We start from the raw sequence: 19021 nt of genomic DNA on the forward strand, positions 1-19021 counted from the left end.
ATTCTGAGGCTGCCAGAGCTGCGTCTCAGTTAGTCCAAGCACTTAGGAAAGCTGGTATTTGCTAATGCTCAGCAGTACGTTCCTTAAAATCCAGACCTATTATTTATCCAAGACCTATTCAACACTAGGTCTAGGCAGAATAGACATTAGGTGTGATTAATTGGATACATTGTGCGCCGTTTATGAGATGAGATGCCCTTGAGGTTTGGGGACAAAGTTCTGTATTGTCATGTTAAGTCTGAGATAGGGTTCTAAACATTCTCAAAGCAAAGACAAATAGGCTGTTGAATGTGACAAAATTGCAGAGAGAGTGCAAGGATCAAGATATACGTCCGGGGGCTTCCCTGGTGGCGCAGTGGTTGAGAATCCGCCTGCCGATGCAGGGCACGCGGGTTCGTGCCCCGGTCCGGGAGGATCCCACATGCCGAGGAGCGACTGGGCCCGTGAGCCATGGCCGCTGAGCCTGCGCGTCCGGAGCCTGTGCTCCGCAATGGGAGAGGCCACAGCAGTGCGAGGCCCGCGTAACACACACACACACACAGAAGATATATGTCCGGGAGTCCTCACAGAGTAGATATACATAGAGTCCTGTAAATGGATGAGGTCACCCAGGGAGAATGTGCAGTTAGAAAAGAGAATTGGTCTCATGATTAAGTTCAACATGTAGAGATCAAGCAGAGGACAAGGAGTCTGCAAAGGAGACTGAGAAAGAACAGGTAGTAACGCAGGAGGGAAACCAGAAGTGTGTGGTCTTAAGAAAGAAGAGTATTTCAGGAAAAAGGGAGTGGTCGAAAGTGTGAAATCCTCCTGGGAGGTAAAGTAAGAACTATAAGTCTCTCATGTTTGGAAATTAATCAACTGGAAAAATCAAAAGGGAAATTAGAAAATATTTGAACTAAATGACATAGAGATATGACATTCCAAAATCAATGATCCAAGTATTCATCTCTATAAATTACAAAGAAACCCAAATTAAATTCAAACATGAGAGACTTATAGTAATTTCTTAGTTACTGATTTCTAGCTCAATCCCCCTATAGTCAGAGAAAATTCTTTGATTTAAAGTATTTGAGATTTGTCAGCACTTGCTTTCTGACTCAGCATAGCCTCAAATTTGGCAAATGTTCCATCTGTTCTTGAAAAGAACGAGTATCTACAGTTGGTAGGTGCAATTTTCTACATGTATTCATTAGGCCAAGTTTGTTAATCATATCAATCTTACATCTATCTATACTGATTTTGTTTTAGCTCCTTGTTGTATCAGTTTCTAAGAAAGGAATGTGAAATTTCCCACTCGATGGTAGATTTCTCTAATTCTTCTTATAACTTTGTAAAATTTTGCTCTGTGTATTTTGAGGCTTTGCCATTAGACGCATACGAGCTTAGAATTTTTATAGTTTCTTGGTAAATTGACCCTTTTATCATTAGGAAGTGTTCCTTTTTATTTCTAGTAATGCTTCTTGTTATTATAACTGTACCAATTTTCTTTTGGTTAGTATTTGCAAGGACTATCTTTTTCTATCTCTTTACTTTGAACCTTTGAGAGTACTTACATTTAAAGTGTATCTCTTGTAAGTGGCATTTAGACTAGTTATGTTGTGTTATCCAGTCTGACAATTTTTTTTTTCTAATTGGAATATTTAGTTAGTCCCTTTCTTGATATCTGCCTTGGAGCCGAGCTGACATATCCCTGGGGATGTGCCTGGCTTTGAGAATTACTCCTCTGAACCTGTGTATTCCTTCTCCTCGTTCCTGTGCTTGACTTTTTCCCTCACCAAAGAGCTGGGCACACAGTCATGTATGAAATAGACAGTAAATAATTTATTTTGTTTAGTATCAATAAAACTTTATTTCAGTATACTGAAGAACTCTGGCTCACCCTGGAAATGGATAAAACTTGTAATTATAAATGCATTTTAGCCAAACATTTACCCTTTTCTGGACAGACAACATGCAGATATTTACATAGACAGCAAAAATGTTAAAAGAAACTGATTTGGGGGCACTTGGGGAGTGCCAATTTTGTGTCCTGATGACATCCTTTTGTTTTGCATTGAAGGGTACCTGCTCCATGCAGAAAACCATTTTTGAGTCTCTGTCTCTAAATAATTTTTTTCTCTTAGTCTCAATTAGCTAAGAAAAATCGTATTCTCAAGGCCAGAATTGTGCACAGGAGAAAAATTAAACACTGTATTATTGAATGTGGTTTAGTGGTGTGTAGCAGGGGCTCAAAATAACAGTGGCTTGCACAATAGAAGTTCATTTCTTCCTCAAGTAAATTGCACTCATCCTTCACTTACATGGTTGCATGGGAGGTTGGGAAATGCCTTCTTTACTCAGCATGGCCGCGTGTCCAGCTAAAATGAAAGTACTGGAGAATGGTAGTTAAAGAACAACTCTTAGTCTGTCATCATCACACACTTTAAAATACTTTCTTGGAATTCCCTGGCGGTCCAGTGGTTAGGACTCCGCGCTTCCACTGCAGGGGGAGTGGGTTCCATACCTGATTGGGGAACTAAGATCCCGCATGCTGCGTGGCACGGCCAAAAAAAAGGGAAAAAAAGACTTTCTCAGGTAACAGCAATACAGGAACTAATGGAGGCACTAACCTTTTGGATTTTCTTTAGAATTAACCTTCTTCCACAATTGTGTTTATATATGTGTATATGTACATCTTGTATGTAGTACTTATCTAACTTTTTTCTGCAGAGAACCTCATTGCATGCATATATAGTGAGATAACCTAAATAGCATTTTATCAGCATTATCCTTATAGAAGCAAACTATTATTAACAGAGTTAAGATAAACGGGATGACTTCTTTTTCCTTTTGAGAGGCTGAATACACAAACTGATCATATATGACAATGGAACTCTGACCCACGACCTGTGTAGCAACCAGCCTGAGAAGCTAAACCACAAAAGCCTCTACGGCAATCTGCCCAGAATGAGCAGGACTTGGTCAGTGACTGCCAACTTCTCTATTTTTTGCCTCAAACTCAGGACCAACCAGAGAAAACCAAATGTGCTCTTCAAACCGATCATGTATATAAGGTGGGCTGCTTCTAGTTAGTCCACATCTAGCTTTTCCATGCCCACAATCTGTAGTCAGAGCATACCACTATAAAGTTTTTCTACTCTGCCTAGAACAAGTGATGGTCACTTTTTTTTTTTTTTTTTTTGTGTGTGTGTGTGTGTGTGTGGTACATGGGCCTCTTACTGCTGTGGCCTCTCCCGTTGCGGAGCACAGGCTCCGGACGCGCAGGCTCAGCGGCCATGGCTCACGGGCCCAGCCGCTCCGCGGCATGTGGGATCTTCCCGGACCGGGGCACGAACCCGCGTCCCCTGCATCGGCAGGTGGACTCTCAACCACTGCGCCACCAGGGAAGCCCGATGGTCACTTTTTTGTTCTCATTTGGGTCATCTTCATTTATTTCCACACTCATAAAAAGCTACCAGTCTCGAACTATAGGTTTCATCTTTTACTCCAATGCAATTTGGTCTAATCAATCTGCTGTATCATATGTTGGCTGTACAGTGCTGCACAAACCACTTTACCTTCTGTGTCTGTTTCTCTTTCTGCAAAATGGGGACAGATATTGCCAACTTCACAAGAGCTAATGTGAAGGCCAAATAAGTTAACACATGTAAAACACCTGTACTAGGACCTGACACAATACATGTAACTAACAAATAAACATTAGTTATCATCATCATCAAAGTCCAAATCTTCTATCATCTAAATTTTATCTTCCCCTGAGTGCCTGAGATCTTTGTAAGTCCAAACTAAGGGTCCAATAGTAAGTTTACGTCTTATTTTTCTACCCTGAAGATTGTGTAGTGTGTGTTTGTGTGTGTATACGTATATGTATGCGTGTGTACATATGTGTATATAAAATCATTTGAAATTAGTTAAGTAAAATTAGAAGATGAATTTATTAAAAGTACATCTGGGCCATCCCTGGTAGTGCAGTAGTTAAGAATCCGCCTGCCAATGCAGGGGTCACAGGTTCGATCCCTGGGCGGGGAAGATCCCACATGCCGTGGAGCAACTAAGCCCGTGTGCCACAACTACTGAGCCTGTGCTCTAGAGCCCGCGAGCCACAACTACTGAGCCCGGGTGTCACAACTACTGAAGCCTGTGCGCCTAGAGCCCGTGCTCTGCAACAAGAGGAGCCACCGCAATGAGAAGCCAGCGCACCGCGACGCAGTGGAGCCCCCACTTGCCACAGCTAGAGAAAGCCTGCGTGCAGCAACGAAGACCCAACGCAGCCAAAAATTTTAAAAAACTAAAAAATAAATAAGTAAATGAATAAAATTTATAATAAAATAAAATAAAAGTACATCTTTCTCTTTCCCAAACATATCATATATGTTTGTGGCAATGGTAAGGAAGAAAAAAATGATTTTTTCCTTCTACCATCCTAGGTTCTCTGGCTGAGGCCCTGCAAAATTAGACTGACAAAAGATTAACAAGAGAAAACCAAGCAATTGATTAATGTGTAGTGCCCATAATGCAAGAGAAACCTCAATGAAGAGTAATTCAAGGGGTGGTTAGAACTTAGGCTTCTATAGAGTCTTCACAAAAGAACAATAAATTTGTAGAGAAGTGACAAGGCAAAGGACAAGGTTTTAGGCTTTCGAGGGGTGTAAACTGTGGGAAGGTAAATATATGGGGGAAAGGAATGGAGTACGGTTTGTGCAGATCCATCTGGGTGCCAACCTTCTATTTTCCTCATAGCTGTAAAACTTCCCTGGGAGCGGAGAGTTATGGCATTCCTCATTTTTCAAAAGTTTCTTTTTTTAGCTCCAGGGGGGCTTCTTTCTGCATCTGCTGATTCTCATTTGCTTCCAGCTCACAATAATCCTCGTGCCAAAGTGGCATATTTTGGAGTGGATATTCTGGTCTCCAACACCACCGTGAAACTATGACACTCTACGATGGTAGCCTCAGCTACTGCCCTTCTCCATCCACCTCCCTAAACCCCCAGCCTCTTATTACCCACCCTCCCAAATGAAACCCCAAAACAACACACCCGCATGTTCTGCTTAGGGCACACTTCTTCCAGGCTGTCCCAGTACACAGCGGTACTAGAACAGGAACATTGCTGTGGGACATGGTACTTATCTAACAAGGAACAATGGTTTGAGGACCCCATTAGCCTGGTCACAGCCTTCTTAGGGCTCTGCTGAAAGCTGAGATTCTTCCTTCCCAGTCCTCCCTCCATCGTTCCCCTCTTCTTTACAAGTGTTACCCCCTACCCGCTTCTGCTTTCCCCCTTTATCCTTAACAGGCGTTTCCCCCAATCAATCTCTTGCATGTCTGATCCTGTCTTGCTGTCTGCTTCCACGAGGACATGAACACGATATGTAAATAAAATGCCAACCAGCTGGAGGATACAATTACAATCACAATTTCCACCTTAACGTATTGAGTTGGAAGCAAAGTTGCATACGATTTACCAGCTTCGTAAAGGAAATTACAGCATCATGAAAATAACTACTTCATTGAGAATTTAGCTATAACTCCAGAATTAAAATTCGATCTATTTCCAAATATCATGGTACATCAATTCAAAATACTGAAAGAATTGTAGAAGAAGAAAATTCAATGGTAAAAGAATTTCGATTTTAAGTGCTCACCAAAAGGAGTGACAAAAGTGACAAGTTGGTGTGGCTTGCAAAGGTTACAGAGTCCTACAAACTTGTTACAAAGTCAAGGTCCCTGCTCTTTAATTCCTGATTCTCTTACAAAATGGTAAGTAAATGGGTGATGCCTCCTTTGACTTCCGTCCTTCTCTTTTATGTCTAAATGTGAGACTTACAAAATCTCTACTTCGTTCCTCTAGCTAGGCTCTGAAGTAGCCCGTCTTCTGAGGGCAGAACCAAAAGTGGTGGTATTTTAAGAATGCAACTCAGTGGGTCTCCTGACTGGTAACCAAGTCACAGGATTTCCCCACTTACATACCCTCTGGGGCATTTACTATGGACAGAAGATTAAGTTCAGCACTTGTGAAGAGCATCTATTTTGAGAGAAGTCAAAAGCTGAAAGAATTTTTTAGAATTCATAAGGTATTAAGTTCATATCTCCTTTCATGATTCTTACCTAAAGAGGAAAGAATCTAATTTTCAAATGGGTGAAATTAACCCCCGGCTCTCACAAAAACATACTTCAAATACAACTTAGCTGAATGTATTTCCAGTGCAATTGAGCTTAGAATTGACCTTTGATTACATTTAAACCGCAAATGAAAATTAAAAGGATCAGAGTGCTTGAATGGGAATATTAGTAGATTTTTTTAATAAAAGAATTAATTTTCTGTGACACAAATAGACTGTAGACACATGCTGGAGATGCCAATTAACGTTTTGCATCTATAACTCTTTTTTGTGTGTGTGTGGGGGGGCTACGTGGGCCTCTCACTGTTGTGGCCTCTCCCGTTGTGGAGCGCAGGCTCCCGACGCGCAGGCTCCCGACGCGCAGGCTCCCGACGCGCAGGCTCAGCGGCCATGGCTCACGGGCCCAGCCGCTCCGCGGCATGTGGGATTTTCCCGGACCAGGGCACGAACCCGTGTCCTCTGCATCGGCAGGCGGCCTCTCAACCACTGCGCCACCAGGGAAGCCCTATAACTCTTCTTTTTAAGAGAACCTGCCTCCCGTCCTGGCTCCTGCTCAAGAGGTAGACCTAGGTAACTATATTGGTATCTAGTGGCCCCGAGCCCTAGTAACACCAAATGAACTTGGGGTGAACCCCTGATCTAAACTGGGCTAATCCATCTCCCAATACCAGGAATTTGGAATTGAAACACTGATAGTAATCCGTGAGATACTACAATGCATAGTCAACTGGAAACTGGGCAGACAAAATACATTGTACTTAATCAAGAGCAGGAAAACCAAGAGCAAGTAGAGAAAGCCATTCTAGAGAGACATGCAGGAGAATGACAAAAATATATACTACAGTGGTTACCAGCATGGACTTGAGTTGAATTCTAGTTCTTCCACTTATTGTAGAATAAAGAAAAATTAACCAGTTAGGAAGCTACATGATAGTCCAAATGAGAAGTAGTTATAATAATTAGGGGCAATGGTGTGTAGGGAAAAATGTGCTTCAATGAAATCTATGACTTGTCTAAAGCCTAGAGGACAACCCTCCGGGTTTTCTGATTCTGCAGCAGTTATTTCACAATTCTAAATCACAAATAAATGATAAAAATGCAAAGTAATTCTTGCCTATAGCAATGCAAATACTGTCTTGCTCAGCAGAGAGTAAATTGACTTTCTTTCCCCACTGTGGAACTGGTTTTCCCTCCTTTGCACACTCATTTCAACATTCCTTTACTTCTCATAAATTTGTGCTTTTTTGACTTCTCCTTTGAACTGGTTGTAACATCTCATTAGTTTCCTCATTAACTAGTTAAATAAAACATACATTTAATATGCATTCTTTGTCATATATGTATGAGAGTCATAATTTTGCTTTTTTGAAAAAAATTTTTAGACCGTTTTGAAAGTCTTCCACCAAGATGCCCAGTAGATTCCCCCCTAACAGGACCAGGTAAACTTTGCCATGAAAAAGTGCACTCATGCGGAGTTCAAGTCCATGTCTGTCTTTTCTTGGCTCTCAGAGGTGAATCCAAAGCAGCAGGTTTGCTGCTTTTCTATTTTTAATTTCCCTATTAATTTTGCTTTGGTTTTGATTCTTTTGCATCTGATCAATTATTTTCTATTAGTGGCAGCAGTGACTGGCGATTTGGTTTTGTAGTTTGACCATTGGTGATTTCCCTAAAAGAATTAGTGTTTTCTTTAAATTCCTTGAAAGTCAATGGCTACAGACCATATAAGATCTCATAAAGTTATTTTAATAAAAGCATTTGAATGCTAACATTTAATAAGCTAATTATAAATAATTGTTACCCAAATTTTTTATACAACTTAAAAAAATTTTATTTATTTTTGACTGCGTTGGATCTTCGTTGCTGCACACGGGTGAGCGGAGGCTTCTCTTTGTTGTGGAGCACAGGCTCTAGGCTCGGGTTTCAGTAGTTGTGGCACACAGACTCAGTAGTTGTGGCTCTCAGGTTCTAGAGTGCAGGCTCAGTAGTTGTGGCACACTGGCTTAGTTGCTCTGCGGCACATAGGATCTTCCCAGACCAGGACTCGAACCCGTGTCCCCTGCATTGACAGGTGGATTCTTTTTTTTTCCCTTTTTTAACATCTTTATTGGAGTATAATTGCTTTACAATGTTGTGTTAGTTTCTGCTGTATAACAAAGTGAATCAGCTATATGTATACATACATCCCCTCCCTCTTGCATCTCCCTCCCACCCTCTCTATCCCACCCCTCTAGGTGGTCACAAAGCACCCAGCTGATCTATGCAGTGCAGCTACTTCCCACTAGCTATCTATGTTACATTTGGTAGTGTATATATGTCAATGCTACTCTTTCACTTCATCCTAGCTTACCCTTCCCCCTCCCTAGGTCCTCAAGTCCATTCTCTACATCTGTGTCTTTATTCCTGTCTGGCAGGAAGATTCTTAACTACTGTGTCACCAGGGAAGTCCCCATTACTTAATTATTGAAACACCAAGACTTCAGACTTTGAGCAGACTCTCAGCTAGTAATTTACTAAAAATGTCACAGATATTCTCTTGAATTTTCATAGCTGTTCTCACATGCCCATACTACAAAACTATACATTAGGAAAACAGAAATTTCATTGTGAGAATTTAGGCTGATGCTCAGAAGTGTCATTCATAATGACAGTTCAGATAAATGTATGTAAATGTATATACTTTATTTATTTATTTATTTATTTTTTTATTTTATTTATTTTTTTTTTTTTGCGGTATGCGGGCCTCTCACTGCTGTGGCCTCTCCCGTTGTGGAGCACAGGCTCCGGACGCGCAGGCCCAGCGGCCATCACTCACGGGCCCAGCCGCTCCGCGGCACGTGGGATCTTCCCGGACCGGGGCACGAACCCGTGTCTCCTGCATCGGCAGGCAGACTCTCAACCACTGCGCCACCAGGGAAGCCCAAATGTATATACTTTAAACAAAGCTTTTGTGGGCCATCTGAGAAGAAGAGTTGGAGAAATAAATGAGAACTCCAATTAGGTAAGAATATTTTATGTGACAGACCTTACACTAATAAATAGTTGTCCTCTACCATCTCTGTGCAATAGAGTTACCTACAGATAATTCTCTTTGGAGAGGATACTGATACCCCAGGACTATGAAGATTCTGATTCATTTTTTTCTCTATCTCTCTGGTGCATGTTGATGTCTTTTTATCCTCACACTTAGCTTATAATTGTGATATGCCTTGACTAAAGGTGAATAAACTGAAGTTTAGAGAAAAAAAAGCAGTAGTGTTTTATAGAGATCTATTTCCTGCTGAGTGAAAGACAAAAGAGTATCGGGCTTGTTAGTCTTTTGTTTGTCTGTTTATCTATTTCGAGGTCAACTCAATTAAGAATTTTCTGACCACCAGGAAGAATAGCTTTTTAATATCTGGACCAGAGACATATTGTGATGTTGTGTTTATTTTTGCTTGACTTGTGGCTGAAATCTTAGAATTGAAACTGTAAGTGCTCTCTATGTAGGTCTGCAATTCAGAAAGACCTTTACTTTTTATTGTGTAAGTGTGTAATGTTTTCCCATCTTAGGGTGTTATTGACTGAATAGGTTAAAACTCTTAAATTAGGGGATCTTGTTCTGATTGGCTAATACAGGTAAATAAGCACTTACATGGATTAAATATTCCTAAAGTTCCCAGAAAATAAACTTCTAATACTTTAAATGTGCTAGAATCTAAAAGGAAAGAAAAGTATTCTTAGCAAAACTAACAAGTGACTTTTTAAGAAGCCAAGCTCACAGAATATAGATGAATCTTTGGCAAACAAAACTAGTTTAATATTTTGGTTTAATAAATCCAGCTGTGCCTTTTCTGATTTATCACTGTTAAGGATAATGCAAGCCTACATTTTACTCTAGTTGGGAATGATCTTCCTAAATTTATACTGGCTTATTGGTCAAATAAGCTAGCATTACTTCCACTTAATGTTTAAGATTAAAAATATATACATTTGGGGCTTCCCTGGTGGCGCAGTGGTTGAGAGTCCTCCTGTTGATGCAGGAGACACGGGTTCGTGCCCCGGTCCGGGAAGATTCCACATGCCGCGGAGCGGCTGTGCCCGTGAGCCATGGCCGCTGAGCCTGCGCGTCCGGAGCCTGTGCTCAGCAACGGGAGAGGCCACAACAGTGAGAGGCCCGCGTACCACACACACACACACACACACACACACACACACACACACAAAAAGTGTATATATATATATATATATATATATATATATATATTTGTGCTTAACTAAATTGAATTATTTTTCTGATTTTCAATATATGTTACATTTTATAGTATGTTAGATTGAAAATTATTTAGGTAACTTAAAACCTTAGGCTTATATAATTAATTCCCAAATATTAATTGGATACCTAAATTATCAATATTTCTTTCTTTTTTTTTTTTTTTTTTTTTGTGGTACGCGGGCCTCTCACTGTTGTGGCCTCTCCCGTTGCAGAGCACAGGCTCCGGACGTGCAGGCTCAGCGGCCATGGCTCACGGGCCCAGCCGCTCCATGGCATGTGGGATCTTCCCAGACCGGGGCACAAACCCGCGTCCCCTGCATCGGCAGGCGGACTCTCAACCACTGCGCCACCAGGGAAGCCCTCAATATTTCTAAATCATGGAATGGAAACATTGATTACTAAGCATGATTTTCAGTTTATATGCTTTTGTTTTGTATTTTAAATGCTACAAAGAGGGTATTTCTTTGGGTCTGTTAACGACTGTGCTTATTTTGCCACTTTGAGAAGCCTTATAAAGGATGTGTGTGGCTATAGAAAGTTGTGTTCCGTGTATTCATAAGCTTTGCTAGTCTGCTAAAATGTCATATATCATACATTTCACAATTACTTACCCTGTAGTTTTCATAAAATAAAAGTTACTTTGGTTAAAAGTTACTATTAATACAAATGATTGAGACCATATACTTAAAAGCAATAGTTTCAGAGAAATACAACTGTGTAGATACTGTTGTTTTTTAAGGAAAATAATTTTTTTGTGAAGCAGCTGTTCTCAGGGTTTTTGGTCTACAAACTCCTTTGCACCACATTTCCACCAGCAATGGAGATGTGAGTGATTCATTTTATTGGTATCCTCACCTGCATTCAAGTGTCGTCATTATTTTTAATTTTCGCCATTCTGTTAGGTATGAAGTGACATCTCATTGTGGTTTTAATTTGCATTTTTCTAATGGCTAATGCTTTGAACCTCTTTTGATGTGCTAATTTGCCATCTGTACATCTTCCTCAGTGAAATGTCTCTTCATTTATTTTCCCTGTGTTCTAAATAGACTGTTTGCTTTTTTTCCTGTTGAATTTTGAGAGTTCTTTGTAAATTCTAGACACTCATCCTTTGTCTGATATGTGTTTTGTAAATATTTTCTCCCACTCTGTAGCTTGTCATCTCACCTTCCTGACAGTCTCTTACAGAGCAAAAGCTTCTGTGATTCAATTTATTAATTTTTCCTTCCATTGAACATGCTTTTGGTGTCACATGTTAAGAACTCTATGCCCAGACCTATATCCTTAGCATTTTCTCCTATGTTTTCCCCAAATTTTATAGTTTGCTGTTTTACATTAAATCTACTATCCATTTTGAGTTAATTTTTGTACAAATTGTGAGATTTAGGTCAAGGTTCCTTTTTTTTTTCTTCCTGTGGATATTTCTCCAGGACTGTTTGTTGAAAAGCCTCTTTGCACTGAGTCTACATGTTCATTGCTAGTTTATTGAAATAGAGTTGATTTTTGAATGTTTATTTTATATCTTGAAAACTTGCAGAACTCACTTATTAGGCCTTTGGATTTTTTGTACATTTCTTGGCATTATCTAGTAAATAATCATGTAATTGACAAATAGGGACAGTTTTATATTTCCTTTCCAGCACTGTATTGAATATCAGTGGTGTGAGCAGAATCCTTGCCTGTTTCTGATCTTAGAGGAAAAACATTTAGTCTCACTAAGCATTATGTTAGCAGTAGGTATTTTAGATACTCTTTATGAAGTGGAGGAAGTCTCCCTATTTTTCTTCTTCTGAGAGTTTTTATCATGAAAGGATGTTGAAATTTTGTCAAATGATTTTTCTGCATTGCTTGATATAGTCACGTGAGTTTTCCTCTCTAACCTGTTAATATGGCAGATAATATTAATTAATTTTCAAATATTGAACTACTCTTGCATCTCTGGAATAAATCCTGTTTGATCAGGGTTCACAATTCTTTTTATACATCGTATAATTGTACTTGCTAATATTTTGTTAAGGATTTTTGCATCTATATTCATCAAGGATATTAGTCTTTCTTTCTTTTATATAGCATTTTTGGTTTGGTATCAGGGTTACAGTAGCTTCATAAAATGATTTGGGAAGTGCATCTTCTTTTATGGAGGAGATTGTGTAGAACTGTGTAGAAATATATGGTAGAAATCTCCAGGGAAGCCATCTGGGCTTGGAGATTTCTTTCGGGGAGTTTTTAGGTTGTGAATTTAATTTCCTAAATAGTTATAAGGCTATTCAAATTATCTATTCCATATTGACTGAGTTATGGTAGATTTTATTTTTCAAAAAAGCGGTCTATTTCATTTGTCAAATTTGTTTGTAGTATTCCCTTTTACCCTTTTGATATTTTCAGGGTCAGTAGTCATAGATCCTGTTTCATTCCTAATATTGGTGATCTGTATCTTTTTTCTTTGTCAGTTTTCCTAACAGTTTGTCAATTTTATCCTGTCAAAGAACCGATTCTTTGTTTTATTTCGTCTAAGTTTTTCTGATTTTAATTTCAATGATTTCTGCTCTTGCTTTTATTATTTCCTTTCTTCTGCTTACTCCGGATTTCTTTTGCTCTTCTTCTTCTAGGCTTCTGAGGTGGAATCTTAGATTTAAGACTATTCCCTTTTTTCTGAATGTAAGCATTTAGTACTATAATTTTCTTTTCAGCACTGCTTTAGCTGTTTTCCACAAATTTTGATATATTGTATTTTTCATTCAGTTCAAAGTACTCTTTCTCTTGAGACCTCCTCTTTGACCCATGGGTTATTTAGAAGTGTGTCATTAAGTTTGGAGATGTAATTTTTGGTTATTGATTTCTAGTTTGATTCCACTGTGGTTGAAGAACACTCTGTATAATTTCAATTCTTTTAAATTTGTTGAGGTTTGTTTTATGGTTTCTCTTGGTATATTTTCTGAAGGTTCTCAAAAAGTATGTATTCTATTTCTGTATGGAATGTTCTATAAATGTTAATTAGATTCTCTTGGTTGATGGAGTTGTTGAGTTCTTCTATATCTTTCCTGATTTTCTGCTTAGTTGTTCTATTAATTATTAAAAGATACCATAGTCTTCACCTATAATTGTGGATTTTTTATTTCTCATTTCAGTTGTCAGTTATTGCTTCTGATATTTTGCAGCTCTGTTGTTCGGTGCATACATGTTTCAAATTGCTATGTCTTCTTGTTGGATTGACACTTTCATCATTATGTAATGTTTTTGCTCTTTGTAATTTCCTTTGCTCTGAAGTCTACCTAATAATGATATAGTCACTCTTGTTTTCATTTGAATAACATTTGAGGTATACATCTTCCCATCTTCTTACTTTCAATCTTTTGAGCAAAGGAACCCCAAATTTCTTAACCACAGCTTTGGCTACAGTTAATTCTTTTGAAAATATTTCAGGAGTAGTGGTGGTTAAAATTAAATTTGGGGATTATAATATTTGGGTTCCAAGAAGTTTTTTACCTAGAGCCAATTCAAGAAAGAAGAAAATATCTTTCACAAAGAAGGAAATGCACAGAGGACTCGAATGTTTAGCTTGTAAATAGTAGGGGGAAAAAAGGTAATTTTCAAAGAATTAACACCCAGCAGACACAAAGTCACCCACTGATATGAGTTGGTGACCAAATATGAGGGGGATGCATTGGAACCTTACTTAATGTTTTTGTTTAACTGAAATCCCCTTATGTGGCCAAAGACCTAAGTAGGAGAATCCTGAAAAAGATACATATGTGATCATTGGTATCTAGTGTTGGAAATCCCCATTCTTAAGATACTCACAAACTCAACACTGTTTTATTGTTGTCATGTAGTAATCAGACCTTATTTTCCTAGGCTTTCACAAAATAAATGAGTATGTGAGGAAGACAGCCTCAACATTACTACTTTGCTCTTGATATTAAGATCCTTTCTGTTCCCATTCAAGGCCAGAATGTTGAGAGAGTCCTGGCTCTTCGGCATCTTTTGTCCTCTGGCAACATCTCTTTGCTCCACTCTATTCAGCATACAACATGCTGTTCCAGCACACTAAATCCAATAGAGGGACTTTTAGGTGTAAACAAAATGTATTTGCATATTTGAGATTAACATGATTTTACATTGTAGTATTCTATATCTGGGAACATGGTTAAAGTAGTAATTCCTTCTAGTGTTTTCGTGACACTACTCCCTTTACCCTCCTCCTTATTAAAAAACAATTAGATTACCCTTCCTACAGCTAGAGTCTGAGCCTTAGGCTTATAGATTCTTCAAGATTAGAATACCTAAGACTTGAACCCAGAGCCCACTCTATGTCAGGCACTGTATTAAACACCCTACATACGCTAGGGTGTTTTACAATTAAATGATTAAATGTCACTTAATTCTTATGACATTATTATAAGAATGTTATCCAAACATAAAGTCGGCATAATAGCAAAAAGATGATAAAAGACTGACTTCAAAGAAGTTAGATAACTTGCCTGCATTCACACAACTGCTGAGTTCTTGAGCCTGCATGGGAATCTAGGCTTGCCTTACTCACGAACCTATTCTCTTGCCACTATACCAATCCTATGTTATACTATCAATTTCGGAACTAGCTGTTAGTTTTAGCCTCTTGGTTGTTGGTTTTTTTTGCGGGGGGGTGGGGTGGGGTGGGTACGCGAGCCTCTCCCTGTTGTGGCCTCTCCCGTTGCGGAGCACAGGCTCCGGACGCGCAGGCTCAGCGGCCGTGGCTCACGGGCCCAGCCGCTCCGCGGCATGCGGGATCTTCCCAGACTGGGGTACGAACCTGCGTCCCCTGCATCGGCAGGCGGACTCTCCAACCACTGCGCCACCACGGAAGCCCTAGCCTCTTAGTATGTGAAGAACAACAGGCCTTTGTCATTTGGCCACCATATAAGTACTACCATCTGCCTAACTCAATTAATGTCCCTATAGCTCAATTTCCCGGCACCCTGTCTTTTCTGTAACTCCTCTCTTCCCTTCCTCCCTGCTTCTAGACCCTGCTCAAAATTGGTTTCTCTGTCCCCGTTGTTAGATTAGTGATTCAAACATTGTTTCCTCTTCCTCCTTTCTTTTTTTTTTTTTGCCTGCATTGGGTCTTCGTTGCTGCGCGGGCTTTCTGTAGCTGCAGCAAACGGGGGCTTCTCTTGTTGTGGAGCACGTGCTTTTAGGCATGCGGGCTCAGTAGTTGTGATTCATGGGCTCTAGAGCACAGGTTCAGTATTTGTGGCACACAGGCTTAGTTGCTCCACGGCATGTGGGATCTTCCCAGACCAGGGGTCAAATCCATGTCCCCTGCACTGGCATGTGGATTCTTTAACCACTGTGCCACCAGGGAAGTCCCTTCCTCCTTTCTTTTAAGTATCTTTTCTCTATAATTTCCCCCACAAGATTCTCATATGGTGTTCATATGCTCATATGAGAAACGCACTCATAATATAAATATGTATGTTAAAAAAGACAGTTGTCATTTTGGAGGCAATTTTATTTATTGTTTTTCTTGCTATTTGTTTTTCTTAAATTGTCAGACTTAAGCTTCATCCATTTATATATTCAGTATATTTTTAGGGTTTCCAAACCAGGACCCAAGATGTTTACCTTTCATTATAGGGTGAAGAAATACTCTGAATATTAAATAAATGTTATATTCTTTCTACTTAATGTCAATATTAAATAAATATTTACTCATAAGTATTTTATTTTATTTGTAAACAATATTTATTTATTTGGTTGCTCCAGGTCTTAGTTGTGGCAGGCTGGTTCCTTAGTTGTGGCATGAGAACTCTTAGTTGTGGCAGGCATGTGGGATCCAGTTCCCTGACCAGGAACTGAACCCAGGCCCCCTGCGTTGGGAGCGCAGAGTCTTAACCACTGTGCCAGCAAGAAAGTTCTCATAAGTATTTAGTGTCTATATGTCAGCTACTCCCCTAGACACTAACTTTTTACCCTTCCACACAATCTATTTTTGGTGAAAGTATTTTTTAAATATTAAAAATATTTTGCTCAATATAATAATACACAAATTCATTTTAGAAAAAATAAAAAAATACAAACAAAAAAGAATTAGGAAATATACACCAACAACAATCACTTTCAGTACTTTTATGATTATCGTTTCAAAGTTTTATTCATATTTTTGAACTGCTAAATTTTCTTTTTAGTTAACACTATAGAATAAACAGTCGTCTACATTAATGGTTGTTAAAGGTCAATAATAGTTCATTTTGTGGGTGTACAATAGTTTTAAAATCATACTTTCAATGTTGGACTCAGCCTCTTGCTAGGTTTTTTGCAATTACATGCGAAGCGTGCGATGAACATCATTTAGGTATTTTTCTTTTCATATATCCTTAGGCGGTTCCTTATAGTCTCAGAAATAGCATTTATAATGGGCTGGGGGACATTGTTCCAGATCTCAGTTAAAGAATTATCACTCGATTGGTTAAAAGTTTGCAGGCTATATATTCAAAGGAGATCCCTTCTGTTTGAAATTCAACATAATCAACAGTTTGCTCAAACCTTAACTCTTTAAAAGTGTGTCTCCTTTATTCAATACGTACTGATAGGATACTGGACATGGGGATACAAAGATGAATAAGAGCCTGTGCAGGGCAGATAGCAATTTATTGCAGTGTGCAGATCTGCTACTAAATAAAACACGCTGCGCTTAAAATCTGCAACAGATGGGTGCGCAAGACCCTCAGGCTGTATTGAAGAGTGGGCAAGGCGGTGTACAAACCAGTGGTGATTTGTTGTAACATTTCTTAAGAAGAGAAGAATGTACATTTAAATTTAATATTTGATGGTTGAGGAAAAGATACAACCCATTGCCTCTTATCTATTGATTACTCACGTTTCTCACTTACATGGTGGTAGGCACAGTTTGCTTACTTTTAGCATGTAAATTCAGAGGAAATATCGCCTAACTCTGCACCGAAGAGTAGAAGGAATTTAGAAATGACTGATATAGCTAACATCTGATGACAGAAAACTAAAAAATCACACTGACGGGCACTCTTCCTTAGACAACAGAACAGTGAGACGTCTATTGGAATAACCACAACGTCATCAACACAGTGGCGTCACGCCTATAAGCGGAGGCGGTTAAAGTGTTAAGGCCTGCACAGACCTCCATGCTGCAGTAGGCGGCGCAAAACCTGTGCAAATTTTCAGGGAGTGCCGCCGATCGTTGACAACCACAGGAGATGCGGCGTCCGGGAACCGTGTGCCGTTAAGAACGCCTGTAAGACTGCCCTCGCGTCCTGCATGGGAGCGGAAGCACAAACCTACGCCTCCGAGCTCTCCCTTGAGGCCCCGCCCACTCTTTGCCCTTGAGCTTGTGGGGGGGCCCCGGAGGGGGAGTGGCCAAGGGCGAGGAGGAGAGAATGCGCATGCGCAACTGGAACCCAGTCATTTAGCCAACTATCAATCTCGCGAGTGTTGAAAGTCGGTGGCGTAGGTAGTAGACCTGGATGCAGGCGAGATAGATTATATCTACCAGAGGAAGAAGAGGAGGCGGCCGAGTCATTTCCCGCTCCCGGTCCCTCTTTCGCTTTCCTTTCCTTCTCCCTCAACCCTCCACCCTCCAGTAAATCAGCCCGCCTTCCCTGACCTCAGTGACCCGGGTGACCCCGCCCACTCTCGTCGACGTGATTCCCGCCGTGAGGTAAAGCGCCGGTGGAACCCCGAACCCGGCGGAAGAGGAGGACGAGAGGGGGAGGCTGCTGGGCCTGGCTAGGGCTCGTCGCTGAGCCGCGGCGAAGGGGGCATTCGGGTGGTCCTCTCGCTCCTCCATCAGCTCATTGCGACGTAGCCTCCCAGGCCTAGGCCTCCTCCTCATCCCTGCCGGGCCCAGCCTCTGGCAGCAGCGGTGACGCAGAAGGAACATCATGTCGTCCGCGGCCGACCCTCCGCCACCCCCGCCTCCCGAGAGCGCGCCTTCCAAGCCCGCAACCTCGGCCGCCGGCAGCGGGAACAACAACAGCAACAAAGGCGGCCCCGAGGGCGTCGCAGCCCAGGCGGCTGCCTCAGCGGCCAACGCCGGCGCCGGGGACTCCGAGATGGAGGTGAGGGCGGCTCGTGGCGTGGGGAGAGGGCGGGATGGGGAGGAGGAACTGGTTCTCTCGCCTCTGTGTTAGTGATGAGACGCAGAGCCGAACTTCACTCCTGTGCACCCAGACTCGGCCTCGGACCCTGTGGATCCGAAATGATGCTCTCACCCTTGCGCCCTGTGCCTAGCCTATCCCAGCCGACTCAAATGGATCTCTGGCACTTCACATTTACATTATTTGCCTCTTTGGCGAACCTTGCCAAACCCTCGAATGCTCTTATTAGACACATGTTCTTGATTTCTGAGGCCGAGTGGGATCTACCTTTTTTTTTTTTTTTTTTAAAGCTAGACTCCCATAATTCCCTCGCCCATCTCTGAATCTCGATTTTAGTTTCCACTAAACTTGGGGGGAGGGCGAGGGAGATTTCCCCTTAGGAACGAGGGTAGATGGGCGGGGTGGGGAAGGCATTTAAAAGGAGCGCCTCCGAGGACTTGGGCCTCCTTTTCTTCATCCCGGTCCTTGCGGGGGAGGTATCTGTTCCGGGCAGAAACAATGGCGAGAGCTGGATAGCTGAGGGCGCAGTGGGGATAAGCGGG

The 19021-nt window shown here is 40.9% G+C and overlaps 1 protein-coding gene across 1 annotated transcript in view; it reads left to right on the forward strand.

Moving 5' to 3' along the window:
- Positions 1 to 17547: 17547 nt before the first annotated feature.
- Positions 17548 to 19021, forward strand: part of SMARCA5 (SWI/SNF related, matrix associated, actin dependent regulator of chromatin, subfamily a, member 5) — a 45621-nt gene continuing 44147 nt past the window's right edge. The window contains exon 1 of the mRNA XM_059066750.2: positions 17548 to 18440. Within this exon, the coding sequence (XP_058922733.1) occupies positions 18264 to 18440 (177 nt within the window). The 5' untranslated portion in view covers positions 17548 to 18263. The remainder of the gene's footprint in view (positions 18441 to 19021) is intronic.

Source organism: Kogia breviceps, chromosome 6 (assembly GCF_026419965.1).
Source record: "Kogia breviceps isolate mKogBre1 chromosome 6, mKogBre1 haplotype 1, whole genome shotgun sequence".
Taxonomy (NCBI): domain Eukaryota; kingdom Metazoa; phylum Chordata; class Mammalia; order Artiodactyla; family Physeteridae; genus Kogia; species Kogia breviceps.